The sequence below is a fragment of the Neodiprion lecontei genome, chromosome 4 (genome assembly GCF_021901455.1).
Source record: "Neodiprion lecontei isolate iyNeoLeco1 chromosome 4, iyNeoLeco1.1, whole genome shotgun sequence".
Lineage (NCBI taxonomy): Eukaryota > Metazoa > Arthropoda > Insecta > Hymenoptera > Diprionidae > Neodiprion > Neodiprion lecontei.
The window spans coordinates 9,072,439-9,096,024 of NC_060263.1; the positions used below are offsets into that span (position 1 = coordinate 9,072,439).

General features: G+C 40.3%; 1 protein-coding gene and 5 non-coding genes across 11 annotated transcripts in view; 4 read left to right on the plus strand and 2 right to left on the minus strand.

Moving 5' to 3' along the window:
* The window catches only part of LOC107225054 (protein artichoke), a 262,673-nt gene extending 241,359 nt beyond the window's left edge, over positions 1–21,314 (plus strand). For 5 of the 6 annotated variants that reach the window (XM_046736903.1, XM_046736902.1, XM_046736901.1 and 2 more), the window contains 4 exons: positions 13,472–13,840; positions 14,276–17,368; positions 17,533–17,864; positions 18,927–21,314. In XM_046736903.1, coding sequence (XP_046592859.1) covers positions 13,543–13,840; positions 14,276–17,368; positions 17,533–17,864; positions 18,927–19,496 — 4,293 coding nt within the window. In that variant the 5' untranslated portion in view covers positions 13,472–13,542 and the 3' untranslated portion in view covers positions 19,497–21,314. The remainder of the gene's footprint in view (positions 1–13,471; positions 13,841–14,275; positions 17,369–17,532; positions 17,865–18,926) is intronic. The other variant, XM_046736906.1, reaches the window with a different exon arrangement.
* LOC124294320 lies at positions 3,981–4,099 on the minus strand. Its single transcript, XR_006904260.1, has one exon. It is a non-coding gene; the product is annotated as a 5S ribosomal RNA (ribosomal RNA).
* On the minus strand, positions 4,452–4,570 carry LOC124294326. Its single transcript, XR_006904265.1, has one exon. It is a non-coding gene; the product is annotated as a 5S ribosomal RNA (ribosomal RNA).
* Positions 6,201–6,319, plus strand: LOC124294322. Its single transcript, XR_006904262.1, has one exon. It is a non-coding gene; the product is annotated as a 5S ribosomal RNA (ribosomal RNA).
* On the plus strand, positions 6,664–6,782 carry LOC124294281. The gene has a single exon (XR_006904235.1). It is a non-coding gene; the product is annotated as a 5S ribosomal RNA (ribosomal RNA).
* LOC124294292 lies at positions 7,138–7,256 on the plus strand. The gene has a single exon (XR_006904246.1). It is a non-coding gene; the product is annotated as a 5S ribosomal RNA (ribosomal RNA).
* Positions 21,315–23,586: the final 2,272 nt, after the last annotated feature.

Genomic DNA, 23,586 nt, shown 5'->3' on the forward strand with positions numbered 1-23,586 from the left:
ACGTACTAGTGTTAGATTTCTTTTTCTAAACTGCCCATTCGAGAGTGTAATGCTTCCATCAAATGAACCGATCGCAACACTTTTTTTATATTGTAGCAGATGGTGTGAGTTGAAATTAATACATCTAGCAGACCAGGTTTGTTTATGATACCAATCTGTTTGCAATATTTCCTCATGATTAATTATCCACGTATCCAGAAAGCTAATTCTATTATTTTCTCCTAATTCATGCGTGAATTTTATACGTGGTTGATATACATACATTAAATGCATTCACTGATCGCCGAATATTGTCATTGTGTACACGTGTAATTATGTCATCCACATATCTTTTGTAAAACATTAATTCAAAGGGCAAGGCGTTTATGACAGACTGTTCTAAAGTTTCCATAACAAGATTAGCTACAACCAGGCTGATGAGTGACCCCATGACTACTCCATAAATTTGCCTGTAAAAACTGTTACCATGTGCAAAATAAGTAGAATTTAAGCATATATCCACGGCCTTTATCACCTCTATTTTTGGAATGGCTGTATGTTTCGATATATGCGCCCAGTTTTTCTTTACAATGGCTATAACTAAATTGGTAGAAATGTTAGCGTATAGAGATGACACATCTAACAATATAAGTGAGTAATCTTTAGGAACCGTAATTCCTCTTATCTCCTTAGCAAAGGACCAAGAATCCAACCATATGACTAGTGAGTTTTAGCCTCCGATGCGAGCACTACGCGCTTGCAACATTCTCTCATAGTAGCTCTACCAAGAGATGCAGCTTCAATACGTTTCGTACGACCAATCGGAAATAATTGAAGTACCCTCAGAGGTTGCGATTTACAGTGTATAGACTGTATCATGATCAGAAAAGAGGCACAAAAACTTACCCTCCGGTTGCTTAAATTCTAATACCTCACATCAATACGTACCTAGACGAGATGCAGGAAATAAATAAAAGGATGGGGTGGGAAAGAACAGGGCCGAAGGATTATTTTACGTAAACACTTTGTTATAAATAATTGAATGACAACGGCACTTGAGGTACTCAAAATATACAGGTTCGCGGGATCCGATAATTCCAATTCTTCAAAGAGCCTGCCGATCTCAGGGACGAATTATGAATAAGTTGGAACAGTTATTGAATTTTAGTTTAACGACCGAAGCTTCCAAGACTTTTGTGCCTGACAAACATACCGGTGCAATTTGCTCAAATTCCATTGGGTTCTTTATCAGGATTGCCGTTCCGCCGCCCTGCGTGGAATTCGGTCTGTCGTTTCTGATCATTGAATAATCCTCAATAGATATTTTGAACCGACTGCTAAGCTTTGTTTCACCTAAAAGGACAAAGTCCGGTTTATACTTGGCTACTAACTCCGACAGGTTAATCCTACGTTGTATAGTAATAATCGAATTCACATTAATCGCGATAATATTGAGTTTGTCGACCCTGAGCTTGCTTACTGCCGTTACGTGTCATCCGTTGAAAAAAGGTTATCGAGTTGGAAGTATAAATTTTGAATACTGAGCGAATTCTGAGCCACAGCTTCTTGTATCTTGAGTAACTGGTTATTGAAAAATTCAAAGAAATTTTTATTACCGTCGCTACCTTCATACTTTTGCGCTTCCGGTTTTTCAGACCTAATCTCTACGATCGAATCTGCTCCCGGATCCGATTTGGGGTTTTCTTGCCGCTCTTTATTTCTGGTGCCTGCTACGATTGCACTATAAGTGGACTTGGGATCTACCGCTTTTCTGATTTTTTGTAAAGCAATCTGTTTATGTTAGCTGGCTTCTGCAGTTTTTTTTCTAGTAATCTTATTATACTCGACTAGCTTTGGGCAGCCTCGGTAAGATGCCGGATGGCCGTACGCTTTGCAATCCACACAGTAAATTATGGATCTATCGTTCAACGTGTCTGCACCCTGCGGCTTGATACTACATTTCCCAGGTTCGTGAGAAATTTCGCATTTAACGCATCGAAAGTCAAGATTACAATTACTGGCCACGTGTCCTATCCTTTGGCAACGTTTGCATTGTATTCTGCTAGTTTTTTTCAGCGCTTCCCACGTCAGTGCTTGATACAAAATTTTTTTTACGCTTCCTAATTTCAACACATTACTATCCGTTGACATTTTTACTATGAATATAGGTAAGACTATCTTAATGTTTTTCAAGTTTGCTGTTGAAAAACTTGAGAACTGTATGAATTCTAAGCCATCAACCTTTTGTGCTTGCAAATATTCCAAGATGTTCTCAGGGTCAAAGTCACCCTCGATACCCTTGAGTAAAATTGTTTTGGGTTTATCCTCGCTAGGGGTAAAGGTGTAGAAGTTAATTTTCCGTTCTTTCAGACGTTCGCAAGTCTGTTTGCACTCCTGCTTGTTGCTAACTTGAATCAAATGTTTATTATGTCTGATTCTTTTCATGTGAAAATTTCGAGTATTAATTGTGATTGACATGAAATTTAGGATGACTTTAGCTGTTTCACCTAATGTTACAATCGGAGGAGGTTTCATTTGGTTTTTTTGGAATTGCGAGGACATCGCGGTACCGGTTGGCTGGCGTGACGTCTGTTGTCGTTGTAGAGAAGATCTTGCCGCATCTTGGCGCTGGTCGTCGAAGGAAAGACAAGAAACGTCCGGGTGGGAGTTGTTTGGAAACGCAGCTGTACCGCTGGTCGACGGAGGTTGTTGATGATCATCACGTCGTAATCCGCTCACCTCAGGGAAGTTGTTTTGTTTACGGTTGGCGTAAACATCTTTCACTGGTTTGAATTCCGGCTGTGGTAACGCGTGCATCGTAGCGGAATGATTCGTCCTCTTTTTGAGCGACTCAATTTGAGAAGCTAATTCCAGGTTCGATTTTTTCAGCTCTTCGATTTGGTGCAGCGCGTTAGTTAGTTTCAACTCTGGTTCCGAAGGTTCATGAGCTACTGATCCGATCCGGTTTGGAGCAGCTGTCTCAGGAATCCAACTGTCCTTTGGTGCCCCGGCATCCCGGTTGTCGGTGTTTTTTTCCGTAGTTTTGCTAATTTTTGGAATTTCGCAAAATTTTGATGGTCCAGATTCCACTACGATTTCAGGCTTCATCTTTTTCCTTACTACGAGGTTGGGTTTAGGCATGTATTTCACACCTTTGCCACGTCTTTCTGATGCCGAACTGATCGTCGAAACAGCCGGTGTTTTTCCGGACGCGCTAGTATTTTTTTTAGCACTGCTGAGCAAAACCTCATCGTCCATGAGCTTCGATATTGGTTCATCGTCGATATTAGCCTCCGAAATGATTATTGAATCATTTGATAGGTTCGCGGCTTTTCTTTTCACTTGCGACTTAGTCGGTACCTGGAGATTGCTTGGAGGTGGCGGGGTTTCCATAGCTTTATGATGGCGATAACTTGAAGTTTGGCGGCAGGGGGTGAGGCCCCCTGCCAACACGTTCTCAACTTCATTTGGGAAGATGCGTTGACGTTCGCTCACTAAAGAATAAACGAATTTATCCGTATCTCGCACTTCTCGCGCTACGACTTCACCACCAGGCAAATACTTTGGCCAATAACATAAATATGTCGTAATCGGTCAAGAGCACCGCGCTGACTGACGAGAACCGGTGCTTTCAACGTGGTATGGCCGTTGCCGATGGAAATGAATCTGTATCATCTCATCTCGAAAGTCAGACAAATCTGCAGGGTTTGCAAGCGCGTAGGTTGGAAGAATTTCGGCGTGTCAGGATCTAGAGATGTCTCTCAATTGATTGACCCAGTGCTTGCGGACAAAATGATGCGCAGCAAGATTACGCGGAAGTGAGAACCGTCAATGTGTGAAATTTCAGAGCTTTTTCTGATTCACTGACTTACACTAGTTTGAAACTCAGTGAATGTCTAAGAAAAAATACTGCCAGTAGGTAAAATCGCGAAAATCATCATTGGTAAAATCATAAAGATATGCGAACTTCTTTGAAACGTTTTCAAGACAAAAAAAGAAGATGCCAACGGCACGCGGTGTTCCCAAGCGGTCACCCATCCAAGTACTGACCGCGCCCAACGTTGCTTAACTTCGGTGATCGGACGAGAACCGGTGCTTGCAACGTGGTATGGCCGTTGCCGATGGATACGAATCTCTATAATCTTATCTCGAAAGTCAAACAAATATACAGTAGGATTTGTAAACATGTAGGCTGAGGAGAATTCGGTGTTTCAGGAATTAGGATGTCTCTGCATTGAGTGATGGAGTGCTTACAGACATAATGACGCGCAGCAAGATTACGCGGGAGTGAGAACCGTCAGTGTGTGAAATTTCAGAGCTTTTGCTGATGCACTGACTTACACCAATCTGACACCCAGTGAATCTCTGAAAATGAGAAAAAAAACTATAAGGAAGTGAAATCGCGGAAAGACTCATTGGAAAAACCATTAAAATATACAAACTTCTTTGAAATGTTTTCAAGAAAAAAAAGATGCCAACGGCACGCGGTGTTCCCAAGCGGTCACCCATCCAAGTACTGACCGCGCCCAATGTTGCTTAACTTCGGTGATCGGACGAGAACCGGTGCTTTCAACGTGGTATGGCCGTTGCCGAAGGGAAGGAATCTTCTTCATTACGTGACTGATGCAGTGTTTACAGACAAAATGATGCGCAGCAAGATTACGCGGAAGTGAGAACCGTCAACGTGTGAAATTTCAGAGCTTTTTCTTATCGACCGACTCACGCCAATTTAAAACCCAGTGAATGATTTTATAAAAAAAAATCTGACAGTCGGTAAAATCGCGAAAATAATTATTGGTAAAATCATAGAGATATGCAAACTTCTTTGAAACGTTTTCAAGAAAAAAAAATGCCAACGGCACGCGGTGTTCCCAAGCGGTCACCCATCCAAGTACTAAGGAAATATTCACAATTTGGCACGTTAACATAATTTGATGAATCACAACGGAAGTTCTAGAATTTCGAGCATCGATGGTTTTCGTTTCAGCGTGTTTCGCGTAGCGTGTGGCTGCACACGTTTCTTGTATTACATAAACCACAAGTTCTGTGATCGAATCTACTTTCACAAACTGATCCAAGTCAGGCGGGTTTCACCCCAATAAAACTGCTAATTCCAAAAGTTTAACGACTTGAAAAAAACCTTCTACGAAGTGGATGCAATGGTCAAAAACTACGAATTAAAATTCAGTCTCCAATGACCGTTACGCCACGCACTATGCATCGGCTGAAAATATAAATTCCATCATACTAAAATTTTTAACATTCTAACTAAACAAAAATAACTCGAGCACTTATTTCACTCACTTTCGTCTCCTACCACTGTATCATATTCTTTCCTATAATTACTTGCGTTAATAACAACTACCATTTTAGTGTAGAGCAATCAGTTTTCATCCAATCTTCAACGAATTAATAATTATACACTTGTCCAACCGTTAAATATATTGAATATCTCTGTATCAAGTCAAACCAGCCGGAGAAACAGTTATTTTCAAGGTACTTTTCAACGCAAAAAAAACAGTATATGTTTATCGGTAGAAAGAAGGGAATTATTTCTATAATGAGTACAAGTGACGAAGAAGAAACGAAAATTCCCAAGCGTATGAGAGCAAATGAAAACATGAAAAAATATAAACATTTTTTTTGCTTCGAAACAAAAGTTTAATCAAATTTTTTTTTTCTGCACAACACAATAGTCAGAAAAATATATAAACGTGACAATTTTTGATGCCCATCATTTGGTTGTGAAATCGTGTAAGTTTCAAATTTTTGTTTGGAGCTGTTTCCGAGATTTTTGCGGGAGTTTGTTGGACAGACCAACGTTTCTCTGAAAACCAGTTTTCGAATTCTAGAGCTCTGGATACGTAAAGATTCCTTGGAGTAGAAAACATCAATTTGTGAATGAAACCAATACTTTTCACATAACATTACAGGTGATCAAAAGTAGAAGTCGATTCAAAACGCTATCTAACAATCCACACAAGAACCACCTATTGATAAAGACAACTATTCTAACGAATCAACACTGTTAACGATTCGCCACCCAGATTAATAATACCGAATACATGATAACACCATCGAAATTTCGTGATCTAGTGAAAAAAGTGCCAAACTTCTTCAGGACTCTGGACGATGATGCCTGCGGCTCTACTCGAAGAAATCTTCCAGCTCTGCGCATTAGTGCGATTCCTGTGATGAGACGGCAAAGACCCACGTTTGCCGGCAACGGCCATACCACGTTGAAAGCACCGGTTCTCGTCCGATCACCGGAGTTAAGCAACGTTGGGCGCGGTCAGTACTTGGATGGGTGACCGCTTGGGAACACCGCGTGCCGTTGGCATCTTTTTTTTCTTGAAAACGATTCGAAGAAGTTTGCAGTTTCGGACGGTCTTTCTTAAAGTGTCTTACCGTCATTTCACTTACTGGCAGTTTTTTTCTTAGATATTTACTAGGTGTGAAGTTAGTGCGAGTCAGCGGCTCCAAAAAATTTCTAGAATTTCACACACTGTCGGGTCTCACTTCCACGTAATGCTACTGCCCATCATTTTGTCCGCAAGTACTGGGTCAATCAACTGAGACACATCTCGAGATCCTGACACGCCGAAATTCTCCCAACCTACGCGCTTGCAAATCCTACAGATTTGTTTGACTTTCGAGATGAGATGATACAGATTCGTTTCCATCGGCAACGGCCATACCACGTTGAAAGCACCGGTTCTCGTCCGATCACCGAAGTTAAGCAACGTTGGGCGCGGTCAGTACTTGGATGGGTGACCGCTTGGGAACACCGCGTGCCGTTGGCATCTTCTTTTTGTTCTTGAAAACATTTCAAAGAAGTTTGTATATTTTAATGGTTTTTCCAATGAGTTTTTCCGCGATTTCACTTCCTGATATTTTTTTTTTTCATTTTCAGAGATTCACTGGGTGTCAAATTGGTGTAAGTCAGTGCATCAGCAAAAGCTCTGAAATTTCACACACTGACGGTTCTCACTCCCGCGTAATCTTGCTGCGCGTCATTATGTCTGTAAGCACTCCATCACTCAATGCAGAGACATCCTAATTCCTGAAACACCGAATTCTTCTCAGCCTACATGTTTACAAATCCTACTGTATATTTGTTTGACTTTCGAGATAAAATTATAGAGATTCGTATCCATCGGCAACGGCCATACCACGTTGAAAGCACCGGTTCTCGTCCGATCACCGAAGTTAAGCAACGTTGGGCGCGGTCAGTACTTGGATGGGTGACCGCTTGGGAACACCGCGTGCCGTTGGCATCCTTTTTTTCTCAGTACGCTTCAAGTTTATACTCATTTTTACCGTTCAAGATTTTTGAAGCGGTCTCCTTGGTTTTGCACAGTTTTTTATCAATGAGACATTCACGATGTCCCAAAAACATATTTAATAAATCAACGGAAGCTAGTAATCTCAAAAATTACGTATGCAAGGAGTTATACTCAAAATGAAATCCTATCGAACGTTATGTAATATTAATTAATCTCGAAGAAGATAACGAACTGAAAAGAATAAAAGGAAAAAACTGCGGTTCTTGACAATTTCAAACGGAGTACAATCTTCAAGAAATTTTTTTCATGCTTTTCAGGAAAATTCATACTTTTGCACATGGCAATTAAGGATGATTTTGTTATCGAAGGTCAATGGAGTTCAAGGACTCATGTTCCACAAATCATCAGCCGTGTTCGTGTATGCTATGAGATCAGTAGACACATCAACTTTTTGATGCGATAAACATTAGGAATATTTGAATAACATGTCAGCAAGATATGCGCATTTTTGAACAAAATCGCGTGTTGGAAAATTATTGACACATGTGACAACTTGCCCCATTTCGAGTTTTCCGTGGTTCTCTGAGTCCGGGTCAAGTTTTTACAATTTTCGGAGACCGAGTCGAATTCTTCATGGTTTTTGGGGTCTTCGGATTTTAGGTCGACTGTTTCGTGGTTTCCAGGAAAAAGTAAAATGGAGAAAATAATTACTGCTTAAAAATGTACGTTGAAAACCCAAGTTTCTTACGTCAAAACGAAAACAAAAGCGCGAAAAAAAATTATTCACAGTTATTTATCATTTTTCGTCATTTGAAATACTTGGGATAACTTACCCCGCCTCCGGGGTAATTTGTCACACTTTGCAATTTTTTTTTTTTTGAAAATTTGGACAACCCTATTCAGACTTGCTCTGGATCAACCACGCATTTTCTATAGATGCGCAAAGGATGCGTCTACAGTACCCATATATGAATTAAATGAAATGTTTATTCAAATTCTATATATCAAAGAATAAAAAGTGTGACTGCTAATGTGCTAAATACGAACGGATGTCAGTTATCATGATTTAAAATCAACTTCAATTCATTTTTCATACTAAACACTGAATCATTCAAAAATTTTCACCTACAAACTTTCAAGAGCAAATCCATATCAATCAGCATTTCGAAGTCTGAGAATTTTTCACGCCTGAGTATAAAGAAAATAAATCAAACGCTGCTTACACAGCTGATGCAGATTATCCTTATTTACCGGAGTATGGTAGAATTGAATGGAATTGACGAGGGGCATCAAAGGAAAATATACTACTTAGAAATAACGAAAAAAAAAAGAACTTAAATCCATAAATTTTTCAATATCGTGCATATCGCATGAGAAGCTCTTCAACTAATGGTCTACGAAAACAATACGTGACGATTATAAAAAAGTGAAGACTTGAATCCACGACGTAGTCGTTCTTAACAAAAACATGATAACAACATAAGTTTTAGTGGATCAAAAAACTGTACTGTAACGGTTCGAGAACGATTGAACGTGAAATAATATAGATCAATAAAGAAAAATACACAAAATAGTTTAAGATAGTGTCAAAAACAGATTATTCATCTATTTGTGCGGTTTTTAACTAGTCATACCATAAGTTTATAATACAACATAAAATAAATCCTCCCTATTCGTCGCAAGCCAACAAACTTTTCTTGATAGTTTTCAGCGTTTAACACGAATAAGCTGCAGAAAGTGTATAAAATAAAAATGTAATTCAATTACGAACAAATCATAAAGTAGTGTAATGATTCAAATATAACCGCGCAATGAACACGGCACAAGCGGATTAGGTTAGACCCAGGGAGTGGGGCACCTGGTCACAAATTTGAGAAGGAAGGTTGCTTGGTCTACGTCTCTCCAGGAGGAAGGAGGTGCGGAGGTTCCCCTCTCTGAAACGAAATCGTAACTGATCGAAAATCGACAAACTGAGAATAATAAAGTAAATCTAAACTACTAGGACAAACATTTCAAATTAATAATTAAACACTCGAAAAGCCAAGCCAAATTTTAAAGAGAGACGATATAAAACGAAGAAGCAATAAAAAGTGAAATCAAAAAATGTAGTGCCTCGACGAAAGACAGTTATTGACAATTATTTATAATTTCAACAATATCCCCCAGTTTTAACAATATACACTATTTTAAACAATATACACATCGAATGAATGAATTGTGGGATGGATGAATGAATGAATTTTAAACATAATGACGGCTCATGTTTGATATACTTATAAATGAATTAAAATTTCACTCTACTATTCAGACTTCATAAAAGATTTTTAATATTGATTTAGCATAATTTTTAATTTTCAAAATTGTATTACAGTAGTATAATGAGGAATTGAGAACAGAATATTCGGTCGATCACAGTGAGAACACATACTTCTGAGATATTAGAACGTATCGACGATATTATCCGTTGAAGGGAACGCGATGATAAATAGTTTAGGTTTATGTGTTTGTGATTTAATAAAGAAACTCTCAATTTATTTACGATATCTGTCATCGAGATTTAATTTGCGAATTATACCCTTATATTACATCACCTGATCAAGCTTCAGTCCGTGCCACAGACTTGACACCATTTGATTTTATAAAAACTCAAAGATCACTCCTCTCCTTCAAGTCCTGCAGGCTTACGATCAGTCAACTGTTCAAAGACATATTCTATGTGACCAGGATCGAAATTTAACGAGCTAACGTCCTTCGTCGTCAAGTATGCAGACACTAGAAACTGCTTAACGCTAGGAGGCTCAACGGGGCCAAATCCTAGCTCTACGGGGCTTCGTGGTAGTTTCCGAAACTTCGCTCACCGAATGCCAATTGCGAATAATTAAGGATTTGGAATATCAGCAAGCTTATATTTCTTGAAATTTTAAAAAGGCTACAATTTTATGAGGGATCAGAAATGTGTTTTCTATTTATCCTCGTTTCGATTATTCACAATGTACAAGAGATTTGAAGTTAGGTAGAGAATGCGCCTAGCTACTCCATATAATGTATAAATTGGAGTCGGATTGAAGTTCCGAAAGTGCCTAATTCCAAATTATTTGGTGTCGAAACTTGAAGTAAAGAAATCAAACTTTAACAAAACAACAAAGTTTGGAATGATCGGAAACCCGACGGTTCAAAGTGCCGAAATACAAGATTCCGAAAATTCGAGTTACGATAGAGCAAAAGTCTGAAAACTAAAGTTTCGATCGAGTGAAATTCCGAGAATTTAAATATAATCACACAGAGTAGTTTACTCAACGAGTGGGTGTAAAGAATCGAAATGACTAGGATTCCGAACGTAAAAATATCGAAAATCTAAAATAAAGAAAGATCAAAGTGGTGAAATTTCACCAAACCAGAAATTCACGGTAACGAAAATCTTGGATCGTTCAGAATTTGTATGCTTCAAATTTTTTAATTTGTCGTTTTCGCACTTTCAGAACTTTGACTTGGCGGAGTGACGCCCTTTCAGCATTTTGTCTTTTCGGAATTTTGCCCATTCGGAACTTTGCAAATTCGGAATTTCAATCCCGCCCCGCTGGCATGAAGTCAACAGAGGTAAAGAAATCGACTCAGATTGAAGAAAAGGTTAGAAACACGTCGGCCTGAAAATGACGGTGAATAAGTCCAAGGGTGACGTTATGATAACCATCGATCCACGAATGTCCTCAAAAACATCGAGAATTCGAAATAAACTTTCATACTATCGATTGTAATTGTACAATCTGTAAGACACTCGTGAATTTAGATCTAGTATATAGTAACTAGTCAACTATTGTCTTTAAATACGTCTTTTTCGTGTGACTTCATTCAGCTGACTATGTATAAGATCTTTTTCCGGTAACAAATGAAATATAATTATCACTGTATGTTGCCTGCTCACTGCAGATAAATATTGATTGAAGGAATCACGTGGTGGACCTCTCAAGTTTTTTGGCATTCGGTTGTAAGCTGACTTCGAATAGCAAAGTTTCTATCTAACGAAACAATGATTTAAAATTTTTCAAATATTCAGGGATTGTTTCTATCATTAAAAGCTATAACTCAACAATATACGAAAGTCGTACAAAACAAAATAACTGGTTATAAAAACTGCATTTATTTTACATTTAAAACTTTCGGAACTTAGAGGCACGTGTTCCGATTGACGTAGAGGCTTAAAACTTTATACAGATTTTCCGACGCCCAAATAAGAACCACCCTGGTAGATAGACTTGAATGTATGTACATAACGAAAATGAAATTTAACAAAAAATCAATGTTTGGCAAATCCTGACTAAGTTCAACCCCTTATCAAAAGGCACGCTAACTTCACAGGTTAGACAACCCGAAATGAAAACGGCGACAATCACGTGATGAAATTCTGCAACCACCTGTACAAGCAAGGAAAACCGTGATTCCATTTTATTTCATTTCATTTGGCGGGGTGGCGGTTGGCTGCTGCAGAACATAAGTGGTAGCGTGTGGAAAGCTCAGTTGTAGCGTGGCTCCATTTGCATTCTCATTATACCATCGACGGTGGTCTTATTTAAATATGACCACTATACGCACGGGGCAGATCCCCGTTTTACTGTTTGCACGTGTGCGTTAACGGTCCGTGTCCATGTTTCTGTGTCGTTATTCTGTACTGCAATATACGTACGTATATTACCCTGCAGGTCACCCGTCGTATACCTCCAGCTCCACTCTCAGACTAAGCTTTTAAATTTAGGGAGGTGCACTTCATTGGCCAATGAACCAATGCGCACACAAACGTACCTACGTACACCAATGACGTCGAGAATACGTGCCTGTGTGACCTGCGCTTCGCCAGGAGACCGAAACGATTTAAACATAATTACGGTGTGTAGCTGCAGGTTTACGCGCCCGCTGCCTGCGCCCACATTCCTATATCTATGCAGCAGGATCCGTTTAATTGTACCGGAGCTGAGTAGCGAGCCGAGCTAGAATACGTACTACGTACCTACTCGTAGTCGCAAGCTCTGCCGTGCCATTGTTAACTCCGTTTTCGCGACACGGTTGACTTAGGTCGTGGTATATAGCTGCCTGTACATACTAACCGCAAAATTGGCTCCTCTAACTCCGCCGGTTTCGCCCTCACTTTACCAGAATTATTGGTATCTCGTCTCAACGGTCGGAAAACCTTAAGAGCTGGTAGCTGCCGATTAAATGGAGAATTCACTGATTAGTATCTGTGATAGGAAGCGAGGGGAACGCACGCACGTCCTACTTTGCGCAAATCAAGTTCATCACTTTTCGCTTTTCATACTGTAGAAGACTTTGGACTTTGAATTGGTGAACGTTCTTCATCTGTGTAGATGGAATTTGTTTTAATGTGGAAGGTCATTACGCAATGCAAATGCTTTATGTTTCAATCCACTTTATTAGAAGTAGGTACGTGTATTTCCGTATAATTGAAATGTCTCCATTGCGTATGTTGACAAACCTGTGATGCTACAAAGCTTCGCAGGAAAGCTAACATTATGCGCACTTGCAGCATACATTTATTCTTACCTCCGAGCTACTCTAAATTTGAAAATTAGAGAGCCGTAAGCTCGATAATTACGAAGCTGAATTCTAAATTGAAGATCAGGAAATAATTTAATTTGTATGAAATTGGTACCTGAGGACTTCGTAGGTCGCAGAATACCAATCTGAAATAAAAAATTCACGACTCAGCCACTGTGGCTGATGCTTTGGATGCACAATTTCGTGTTTTGATTCGTAATCTACGGTTTCAAAAACCCCTCACTTTCAAATTTTCAGTTGATCGCGAATAAGAAAAACTGTTCACGTCAAATGAGTGAATATTCAGCATTGGTGCATCTTTTCGCGCTGTTAATATGTGCGGTACAAGCAATTTGACTTAAGTATGTACCTTACTATCCACATTTTTCATGTGCACTTATTTTTCGCAAGCATCGGGATATTCTACAACGAAGGCTTTTTCTTTCACCTTCTGACGACAATCAACTCCTAAATCACAGCCTTGTCAATATGGTGGTGAAAAGTGATAAGGTCGGGGAAGGTTTTGAATTGACAGAGTACAGAAAGATTACATTGTTGTAACAAGATTTTATGAAAACATGTGTTTCGAATCATTTTCCTCAAACCAAATAATAACATTATCAGTACATATTGATTGGAATGTATATGTATGTTTCCAGTCGCATCAACACCAAATTCCCTGAGGTTAGGGAAATGAGATCGTGGCTACGACTCGCAGGACGATAATAAGATGTGGACGTCACGGCTACGTACGAGGCGGAAGTGGCATCACCCACCATCCGGGAGCGGAGGGACGTTACCAGAGTCCCGGACGAGGAGTCGAATAAATTTTGCATGGTCAATCCTTGCCATGCTGCTGGTAACTGCCACGAGAAAAATTGAAAGTGCGGAGTGTCCACCCGCCGAGACCATCCCCGGCTGTCCCTGCTATAACTTCGAAGACGGACTCTTCCTCGAGTGCGCTGGCGCTACCGAAGAGTCCTTGAAGGTCGCCCTGCTCGGAGTACTCATCACGTCTGGTGGTGAAGGTGACTGACTTGAGTACATACTTGCCAACTCTGCCCGCGCAGTTAGAAACACTTATTATTACTTATTTCGTCCAGAATGGCCCATTTTGATGTCTTGTGGTATCACTGTCAGATGCATGATGATCTGTCTTTTTTACGTTCACTGTTGCAAAAAATGAAGATGAGGAAGAGTTAGCCTTGGGCAAGTCGCGCACTTGATGAATAATTCACGACGACGCAATTATTATTCATTTATTCCGCCCACTGACGTGCGACTACTTCGCAATACCGGGTTACAGGGTACTGTTTAACTTCATGCTCGCCAAGTGCACTTTACTTTCTGTCTGGGGTGATTAAGTGATCCGCAGAATGTACGGAGAACAACCCGAATAGTGTACACGGTATTCTAAGAGCAGGTACGGTTCTTGATGGGGGCTTGTGATCTTACTTTTCTAGGAGCAGTCGTCCAATCGTTGAGCGTCTACGAGCTAGACCGCAACGTCGAGGAGCTAAGAGAAGTCGCCTTCCCGATCGGCACCCAGATCCGGCATCTGCAGATATCGCATTCGCGGATAAAGGAAATTAGCGAGAATGCTTTCGAGCGGCTCGGCCAGAGCCTCGAGTCCCTCGCCCTTGTTTCGGGGCGTCTTCCACACGTGCCGCAGAAGGCCTTGGCGCCTCTGCTGCGTCTAACGGTCCTGGACCTGGAGGGGAATCTCGTTCACGATCTTCCCAGCTACAGCTTTTACGGATTATCTTTGATAAAACTGAACGTGAAGGGGAACCAAATTGCAAAGATATCGGAATACGCTTTCACGGGGCTTGAGGACACGCTGACAGATTTGGACCTCGCTGAAAATAAGATTAGGGTGTTCCCCATGACGGGACTGAGACGATTGGAGCGCCTCACGTCTCTGCGGTTGGCTTGGAACGAGATATCCGAGCTGCCCGAGGATGGATACTCGAAGCTGAAGGCTTTGAATTTTTTAGACCTTAGTAGTAACAATTTTGAAGTTATAACACTTAACTGCTTTAGATGTTGCCCGTCCTTACGAACTCTCTCGCTATATTACAACGCGGTAGAGTCGGTTGACAAGGACGCCTTCATATCGCTAAGTTTCCTCGAATCCATCGACTTGAGTCACAACAAGATAGTATTCCTAGACATTTCTACATTCCGTGCCAATCAGAGGCTGAGGTCGATTGATCTCAGTCACAACCACATCCACTATATACGAGGCGTATTCTCGAAACTGCCGGACCTCAAGGAGCTCTTCCTAGCGGAGAACAACATCCTTGAGATACCGCCCGAGGCCTTCGCCGGTAGCACCAGCCTTTCGGTCGTCTATCTTCAGCAGAACGCGATCAGAAGGATAGACCCTCAGGGTCTAGCTACCTTGAATCAGCTGGCCCAGCTACACCTGAGTGGAAACTATATAGAGAAAATTCCCCGAGACTTCCTTGGACATTGTGAGAACCTCTCTACGCTTTCACTTGACGGCAACAACATCCGTGAGCTCGAAGTCGGGACATTTGCCAAAGTTAAACAACTCCGGGAACTCCGGCTGCAGGACAACCAGATCACCGAGGTGAAGAGAGACGTTTTTACCCCGCTTCCTTCCCTCCTTGAACTTCATCTTCAGAACAACGCCATCACCGACATGGAGACCGGGGCTCTGAGGTCTCTGCACAGCCTGCAGCACGTCAACTTGCAGGGGAATCTGCTCGCCGTTCTCGGAGACGTGTTCCAGGTATCGAACGACGTTAGCCAGAATGGGAACGGCGGCAGCTCACTAGTCTCTATTCAGTTGGACAATAACGGACTTGGCGTTTTACACAATGACTCGCTCCGGGGTCAGGCATCCGTACGGATAATGTGGTTGGGACACAACAGGCTAACCCGTCTTCAAGCACCGCTGTTTCGCGACTTGCTGCTCGTCGAACGACTCTATCTGACAAATAATTCGATATCCAGAATAGAGGACGCGGCCTTTCAGCCGATGCAGGCGCTCAAGTTTCTCGAGCTTAGTATGAACCGACTCAGCCACGTTACGGTCAAGACTTTCTCGGAACTTCACGAACTTGAAGAACTATATCTCCAGGACAACGGACTGCGAAGACTCGACCCGTACTCTTTGACGGCTCTGAAAAGACTCCGGGTTCTTGACCTGGCCAACAACCATCTCAACGTTCTCCACGATACCATATTTCAAGAGGGACTGCCCATCCGGACGTTGAATCTCCGCAATTGCACCGTCAGTGTCATAGAGCGCGGGGCTTTCAGAGGATTGAATAACCTCTACGAGTTGAACCTGGAACACAATCATCTAACGGCCGCTGCCTTGGATAGGCTTGACATACCCGGACTCAGAGTTCTCAGGGTGTCTCACAACAACTTCAGTCAAATAAACGGCGAATCACTGGATGGCCTTCCTTCGCTTCAACAGCTCACCATGGACTCGGTCCAGCTTCATCGTATTCCTCCGGAAATATTTTCGAAGAATAAAAACCTCGGTAAGTTGATGCTGAGCAATAATATCCTACGAAGTCTTCCCGGGCTGTTGTTAATCGGTCTGGAATCGCTGAAGGAAGTTAAACTCGACGGTAACAGGTTTCAAGACATTCCTTACGACGCTTTCGCTAATGCCACATCGATAGAGATATTGTCATTGGCTAAAAACGTGATACTGAATGTGGACGTGTCGAAACTCAACGGCATGACAAACCTCAGGGAACTTGACCTTCGTGGAAATTATATTTCTTCTCTTTACGGATTTGCCGCGGCTAACTTGTCCCGTCTCAATGCAGTCGATTTGAGCCATAACCGCTTGACTGCTCTGCCCGCGAACTTCTTCATCCGCTCGCACTCGTTACGACGTGTGGACCTCGCGGTTAACAACTTTCGTCAAATACCCGGGGTCGCCCTATCATCCCAAAATATACCCGGACTCAGCTGGCTCAACATGACAGCTAATCCTCTGATGAGAATTCACGAAATCAGCTCGGAAGCAAAGTACCCGGCCCTTCAGGAGATTCACATCTCTGCCACCAACCTCACCATCGTAACCAGCCAGGATTTCGAAGCGTTTCCGGCACTGATGCACCTCTTCATGGGAAACAATGTTATATCCAGGGTGTCTCCAAGCGCTTTTCGAAACCTACCGAATTTACTAACCCTTGACATGAGCTCGAACGAACTCGAGCTCCTGCCCCAGGAGAGGCTAAGGAGACTGGAGCATCTAAAGCTGCTCAACTTGACGCACAACAAACTGAAAGAACTCGAAAATTTCCCACCGGACTTAAAAGCCTTACAGATTCTCGATTTATCTCACAATCAGATCAGCGGTGTCGGAAAGAACACCTTCCAACACCTAGAGAAACTCGAGGAACTGCATTTGTATGGAAACTGGATATCCTTTATATCCCCGGACGCCTTCCGACCTCTGAAAAAACTCCGTATTCTTGATCTTAGCAAAAATTATCTCGAAAATCTACCTCTCAACGCGTTTCGACCCCTGGAAACTCAAATCCGGAGTCTTCGAGCCGAAGGTAATTAATTATTCTACAAGTAAATCAATCGACAAGTTTTTCTATCGAGTGAATAGACAATGAATAGAAGCACAGCTACCATCATGGTCGAAAAAATTCTGTTTGTTAAATGAATCGGGGAAATGCGCGTTGCCAATACGGTTAAAAACAAATCCATTTTGCAGAAAATCCCCTCAACTGCGGATGCGAATCTCAAGAACTTTGGGAATGGCTGAGGGACCATCAAAAGCTTGTGGGTGGCGTTGGCCGAAATAGAGGTGGAATGGGAGTCAATGAGATGGAAAGTGGATTGCTGAGATGCGAAAAACCTCCCGAACTTCGGGGCCAGGTATTCCTGGACCTCGACCCCCACGCCTTTTGTTCGGCTCCGCTCATCCCTAAGCTCGCTATCCAGGACATTCAACCGTTTTCGGTTCTAGTTTCTTGGCAGAGCAGAAACCATTCAAGGCTTCAAGGATACCAAGTGGCGTATCACGCGATGGACAACGTCGATGAGGTTAGTAAATATGTGTTTTCACTGATGTATGTCTTAATTCAAGAAAAATGAACATTCTCCCAACGAATTTGGAGTAAGAAATTTTTGTTGAAATTATTTTTTCTTCGTGGGACCAAAAAACGGTTGCCTACTTTTTTGTTGACATTCTTTTCTCTTTGTGATTCACCAAACTCGATAAACTGTGAAAGATGACTTTTTTTCGTTGAAGAACCCGATTCAGTTTAAACTCACATACTGACAGATATTCCATGATTAAAATTTTTATCTCATTTTACTGATGCATTCAGGAAAATGAGTCTCCTTAACCATAAATTACGAGCAGTTTTTGGTATTATTTAATTTTTTAATGAAATTGAATATTCATAAGCAAATATTTTCGATACAGATAATTTGTAGCTGAAAGTCAACACGACTTCTTCTCGAGTATTTTAAAGGAGCGATGCTATTAACCCTTTCAACACCGTTGTCCATTCCAGTCGACATAGATTTAAAAAGTTCATAACAAAAATCTTGTTTGTAAAGTGAAGCAGGGAAATACGCGCGTAGCCAATACGGTAAAAAACTCATCAGACTTTTCATCGTGGATGGGTTTTGTGAACAGTTTGGACACCATTTTGAAAAAAATTTTTTTTTTCAAGATTATCCCTGTATACTATCTGATCGAGAAAAGTACAGTTGAAGTAGTTGAAAAAAATGCGTCTAGTTTTCGTCCTCATTTCTAATTTTATAGGCTATTTGAAATTAAATTTTTGTCAGGAAAAAACGTATTTATATTCCTAGAATAATCTCAAATGTTACGAAAAATATATATAATCTTGGCACCTAATCTTTCATAGTTATATCTGATCGTAATACAGTCCAATAATTTCAATGAATTATATTCCTACACGCGAAAATATTCCGTAGCATTGTATTTTCTTCTGGCTTATTCACGAATATAACAAGAATTTCAAAATTTTTCAAATTATTTTGTCTTCTTAGGTGCGTCTCCTGAGCTCACGACAAACGGTTTCTCGAAAACCAACGCAAATTCGAAACAAAATGATCCCCCGTTTGTTTCAGGTGCGAGGAAAGGTGTTGGAGCCAAGCGCCCGTTCGGTGAAACTTCCAAAATTGTTCTCAAACACGCGTTACCGGATCTGCGTATTCGGCCTGGGTAACTGGGGTGACCTTGAAGAGCAGAGAAACATGATTGGTCAGTTCAACGCGTCGCACGGTGATATTTTCGAGATGATGATGCTGCCGGAAATGATCGACTCTCGGACGAGTCGATGCACGGAAGTGAAGACCCTGGAGGCCGTGGAAACGGAAATCACCAGTATCGGCTCCGTCGGGGAAGTCGAAGGAGTGACGAGCATACTAACCCGAAGATTAGGTCTGATAGTCGGGTGCTGCATGGGCTTTATCGTGTTCATAGTCCTGGTTTCCGTGCTCGGTTATCTCAAAGTGAAGAAACAGAGGGAAGCTGTGAAGCGAGACCAGCAGGCCATTCCGTCGGAGTGCATCTCCTACCGGCACTTCAGCATCCAAAGTGGAGAAGCCGGCCACGGGGCCAGAGTTACGAACCAGGATTCACAGCAGCAGCATCCAAGCTTCATCACCAACGTTGGTAACACTTCTCTGAACGTTTAGGCGTTCGCCAAAAACGATTAGACGAAATAATCTCGGGATGGAAATGGAAGGGACAGCTCTTCTCACGGTTAAAACAAAACTGAACCAGTAGTGAAGGGCATCCTGCTCAAACTCCGAAGAAAAATAGTAACTCGATATTGAGAGTGTGTGACAAATGATTTATCGATCGCTTCGACGTTCCAAGTTGCAGGAAATGATAATAATTATGATTGTTTTAAAAGTGAATGTCATTGTCGATTCTATAACCTTGAAAACAATTAAAGTTTATATAAAAGTGACTGACCAAAATCGATCGCCAACGAGACATTGATAACCAATTTTAACAATAATTAATATAGGCAAAGTGATGTAAATAATTACATCTACATAGGTATGTATCAGGTACACAGTCATGTACGCTCATATGAAACCCAAAACACTAAGCTTCTGTCCAACGAATTGTTATCCTAAGTCGAAAATAGAAGGAATAGGGGAAAAGTCAGTTTATTCGACGATTAGAAGAGAGTGGGGCTAGTTGTCAGAAGTCAGTTTCGGCTTTTTACCTGCACTGCCGTTCGAATTTTTATTCCTGCATAAACTTGAACGTAAACGGACAAAGATTCGCTGAAAATGCGAATTTTACTTTCCGACATCATTTTTTCTTTATCAAAAGATTCCAGCTGTCACGAATAGACAAAGTATTTCCCAATAGAAAAAAATTGGTAGATAAGTTTTTGGTAAATTGTTTTCTTGCAAAAACATTGTATAAATAGTTGCATATGAAAGGGTTATAAAACGTGCACGCTTAAATGGAAGAAGTAAACGAAAATTGATAAGTGTTAATTCTCTTGCCTGCGACTAGCTCCAAGATTATTGGTTCATTAGATAAATCAAAAGACTGCTCCAGGGCCTATACAAGCGTAACGCGATGAGCACGCATGTATAAAACATACCTATACGTATACACAATAGGACCTTCTACCAGAAATCTCCGTACACCAGCTATAAAACCTGATTAAAATAGTTGAACAAATTAGCAATAAGATGGGGGGGAAGTGACGCATTTTGTAAAGAAAAGAGTCTAAAAACAAAAGTGAAAATAAAAAAAAAAATAAAATAAAATAAAAATAGGGAAAAACTAACAATTTTGTACGAGCTTTAATTTATCGTAATTTTAAGACGGTGAGATTAAAATAAATGGTTCTCGAGGCGCAAGGTGTTTTGATGGTAGCAAATATTAAAGGCGAGCTTTGACGTACGTTTAAGTAAAACAACTGCCTCTTTAATGCCCATTTAAACTGCACCCGGTACTCGATTATCATATAGGTATACCTTGTTATATTGAATTTTGACAAAGCTGCATTGCATTTTACAGTTTCAACGGGCCATTATATGGAATCGGAATCTTAAACAACCGAATATTTCGTAAAGTGCATTCAACTTTGATGAAATTGGTCTTTTTTTTTTTGTTATGTAAATTAAACGTCCGACTATGTCTTCTTCGCGGTGTTGCATCTAAGTGCATGTACAGAGTGAATTTCCAATGACCGCATGGTCCGTCATCTATTGAAATTCAATGCGCATATGCTACAATCCGAGAGCACCTGTTTGCCAGGCCGACCAACTGCCGTAATGTAACCTCCAAAATTTTGCCAGTTTTCGGTGGCAATTCTGCCCATGACTCAATTGTCAAAATTTATATAATATATAATAATGTTTTAATTCACGCTGGGACGCTCGGCGTCTCACCTTTTTTTTTTCTGCAGCTTTTTATTTGTTAAACTACTTTTTTGATAACAACTGCCGAGTTTTTTGGTTCCACACGGCCCCCGAAATATTTCCAAGTCTAAAAACAAAACATAAAATTTATTTATTTATTTATTTATTTATTGTAAAAATAGCACATGTAAACAAACGGTCGAAATTCGTACTTATCCCCGAAATTAAGCATTTTCTGCTAACCTACCAATCTTTACACAAACACCAAAATATTTTACAGAATATTTTCAACATTTTTCTTGTTGTTTTTTTTGTCCGCCATTTTGAATTTTCGAATATCGAAACAAGATTCGTAATCAACGAACCCAAAAGCCCGTGTGAACAAAATTTCAAGTGAATCGCATATAAGGAAAAATATATGCTTGAAGGGGTGAACATTTTTACAATTTTAGAGCGACTTTCAAGGAGTTAGCTTTTCAAAGTATGAACATGTTCTCTTTGTTATGATTCACTATCTGAATTTCAAAAAATCCTAAGGGTCGAAGTAACGATTCTTCCTGAACATGGATGATTATAGTAATGTCACTAACTTCAAACTCATGAAATTTTTAAGGTAACGTACATCGCGGCGAACTATCTTCTAATAAAGGTTAGTTTCCCTGGCAAACAAACGCTCTCGAATCGTTGCGCGCGCGCATTACATTTCAGCAGACGACGGACTATGCAGTCGTTAGAAATTCACTCTGTATACACAGTATATATTGTGCATGTGTAATATATTTATAAACTGGAACAATTAATCGCAATTTCTATAAGCGCGACTTAAATTACGAGGTGCTGCGTCTCGTAGAGAATACTGGTAGATTGTTATTAACCATACAAATAGCGTATGCATAATATTATTACAAAATGTCGTACGTATACCTGTAGGTACTATTTGATCACAATTGAAAATTTGAGTTGGATCAATCGGCGCAATAATGAGTGAAAAAAGCGTATGAACCACAAATGATTGCATAAAAATATTTTTCATATATCGCGTCGGGTATGTATTATAATGTGTATATAATAATGCATCTCGTTGCGTCCGTACGGCTATATGTATATTGTATAAAACGAATAATGTGTCGCCGCAGCTCTATTACATATTGAATTATACATGGTATGTAACTAATACTAGGTTACTCTCTAATAAAAGAAATTTTTTATAATAACCACAGTCGCCTACGCACGTTACGAGTTTTTCGTATTCGAACCTCGAAAAATTAACTATCATACACTCAAGCAGCGGAGAGAAAACGTCGAAGCAGCACGTAATCGATGTAAGTATACCTGCAGCTACAATTACGCAATCAGTAATGTATGTTAATTCGTTTCGCTTGTTTCCTCGAATTAAAAGAGGAACGAGGTTTCAAGCGAACCTTCGCATGTTTCGAGCTGGGAAATACAAAAACTGAAATCTTGTAGAAAAGGTTTCGTCAGAAAAATTTTGGGCTTATACCAGTGAATATTTTCTCTACGTAGTCTTTCGTGACAATTTTCCGAGGGATTTTTATTTTCGTCGTGGAAAACTCTGGAAAACTGCGTTACTACGACATATTTTTTCTACATTTTTTTCATTTCACCTTGTAGAAATTTCGTCACTTTTCTCTGAAAATTTTACCATTACTCTAGTATTGTTGTTTAGTCACTTCTTTGGGGAATGCGTTTATTTATCTATGTAAATTATTTTCTGTTCAATTACAGGGTTTGGATTCGGTTTTGCGATATTAACACTTTCGCGCATCATATTTCACACGATACTTCAGCATAATAATAGACTTTCAAATTCACTATGTCAGAAATTAAAAACTATACAAATTACTTCTCCGCCAGACGTTTCACGTGCAAGAAGATACAATATACTCACAATAAGACAAAAAAAAAGATGATTAAACTTAAACCATCTACTTGATTTGATTCAACGACACGTCTCCGACGACAATTTTCAGTATCCTTGATGGAATATCTCTTTTATGTAATGAAAAACAAAACACTTGTACCATTTTGGATCACCCTCGGTACCAGTTCAAGTTTTTAATTCAAAATGAAATAAAGAAATCCAATGTGCGCAAGAGATTTGAAACTAATCGCAAAAAAACTTTCCAAACGATTGCTTATTAAATCGCGAGTAAAACGAATAATGTTTGTTATTAACGAATGATAGACTTTTACATTTCATTACGAACTGACGCCGATTGGGTTTGTTATTTAAAGAGGCGTTTCATACACGTGTCTGTCTAACTTCTCCACCGGACCTTAGTCTAACTATTTTTCATTCAGGTCGCAACAGATTATTGTAATTACGGCACAAGCAAATGCGAATCAGAGAACCTACACGAACCAAAGTAGA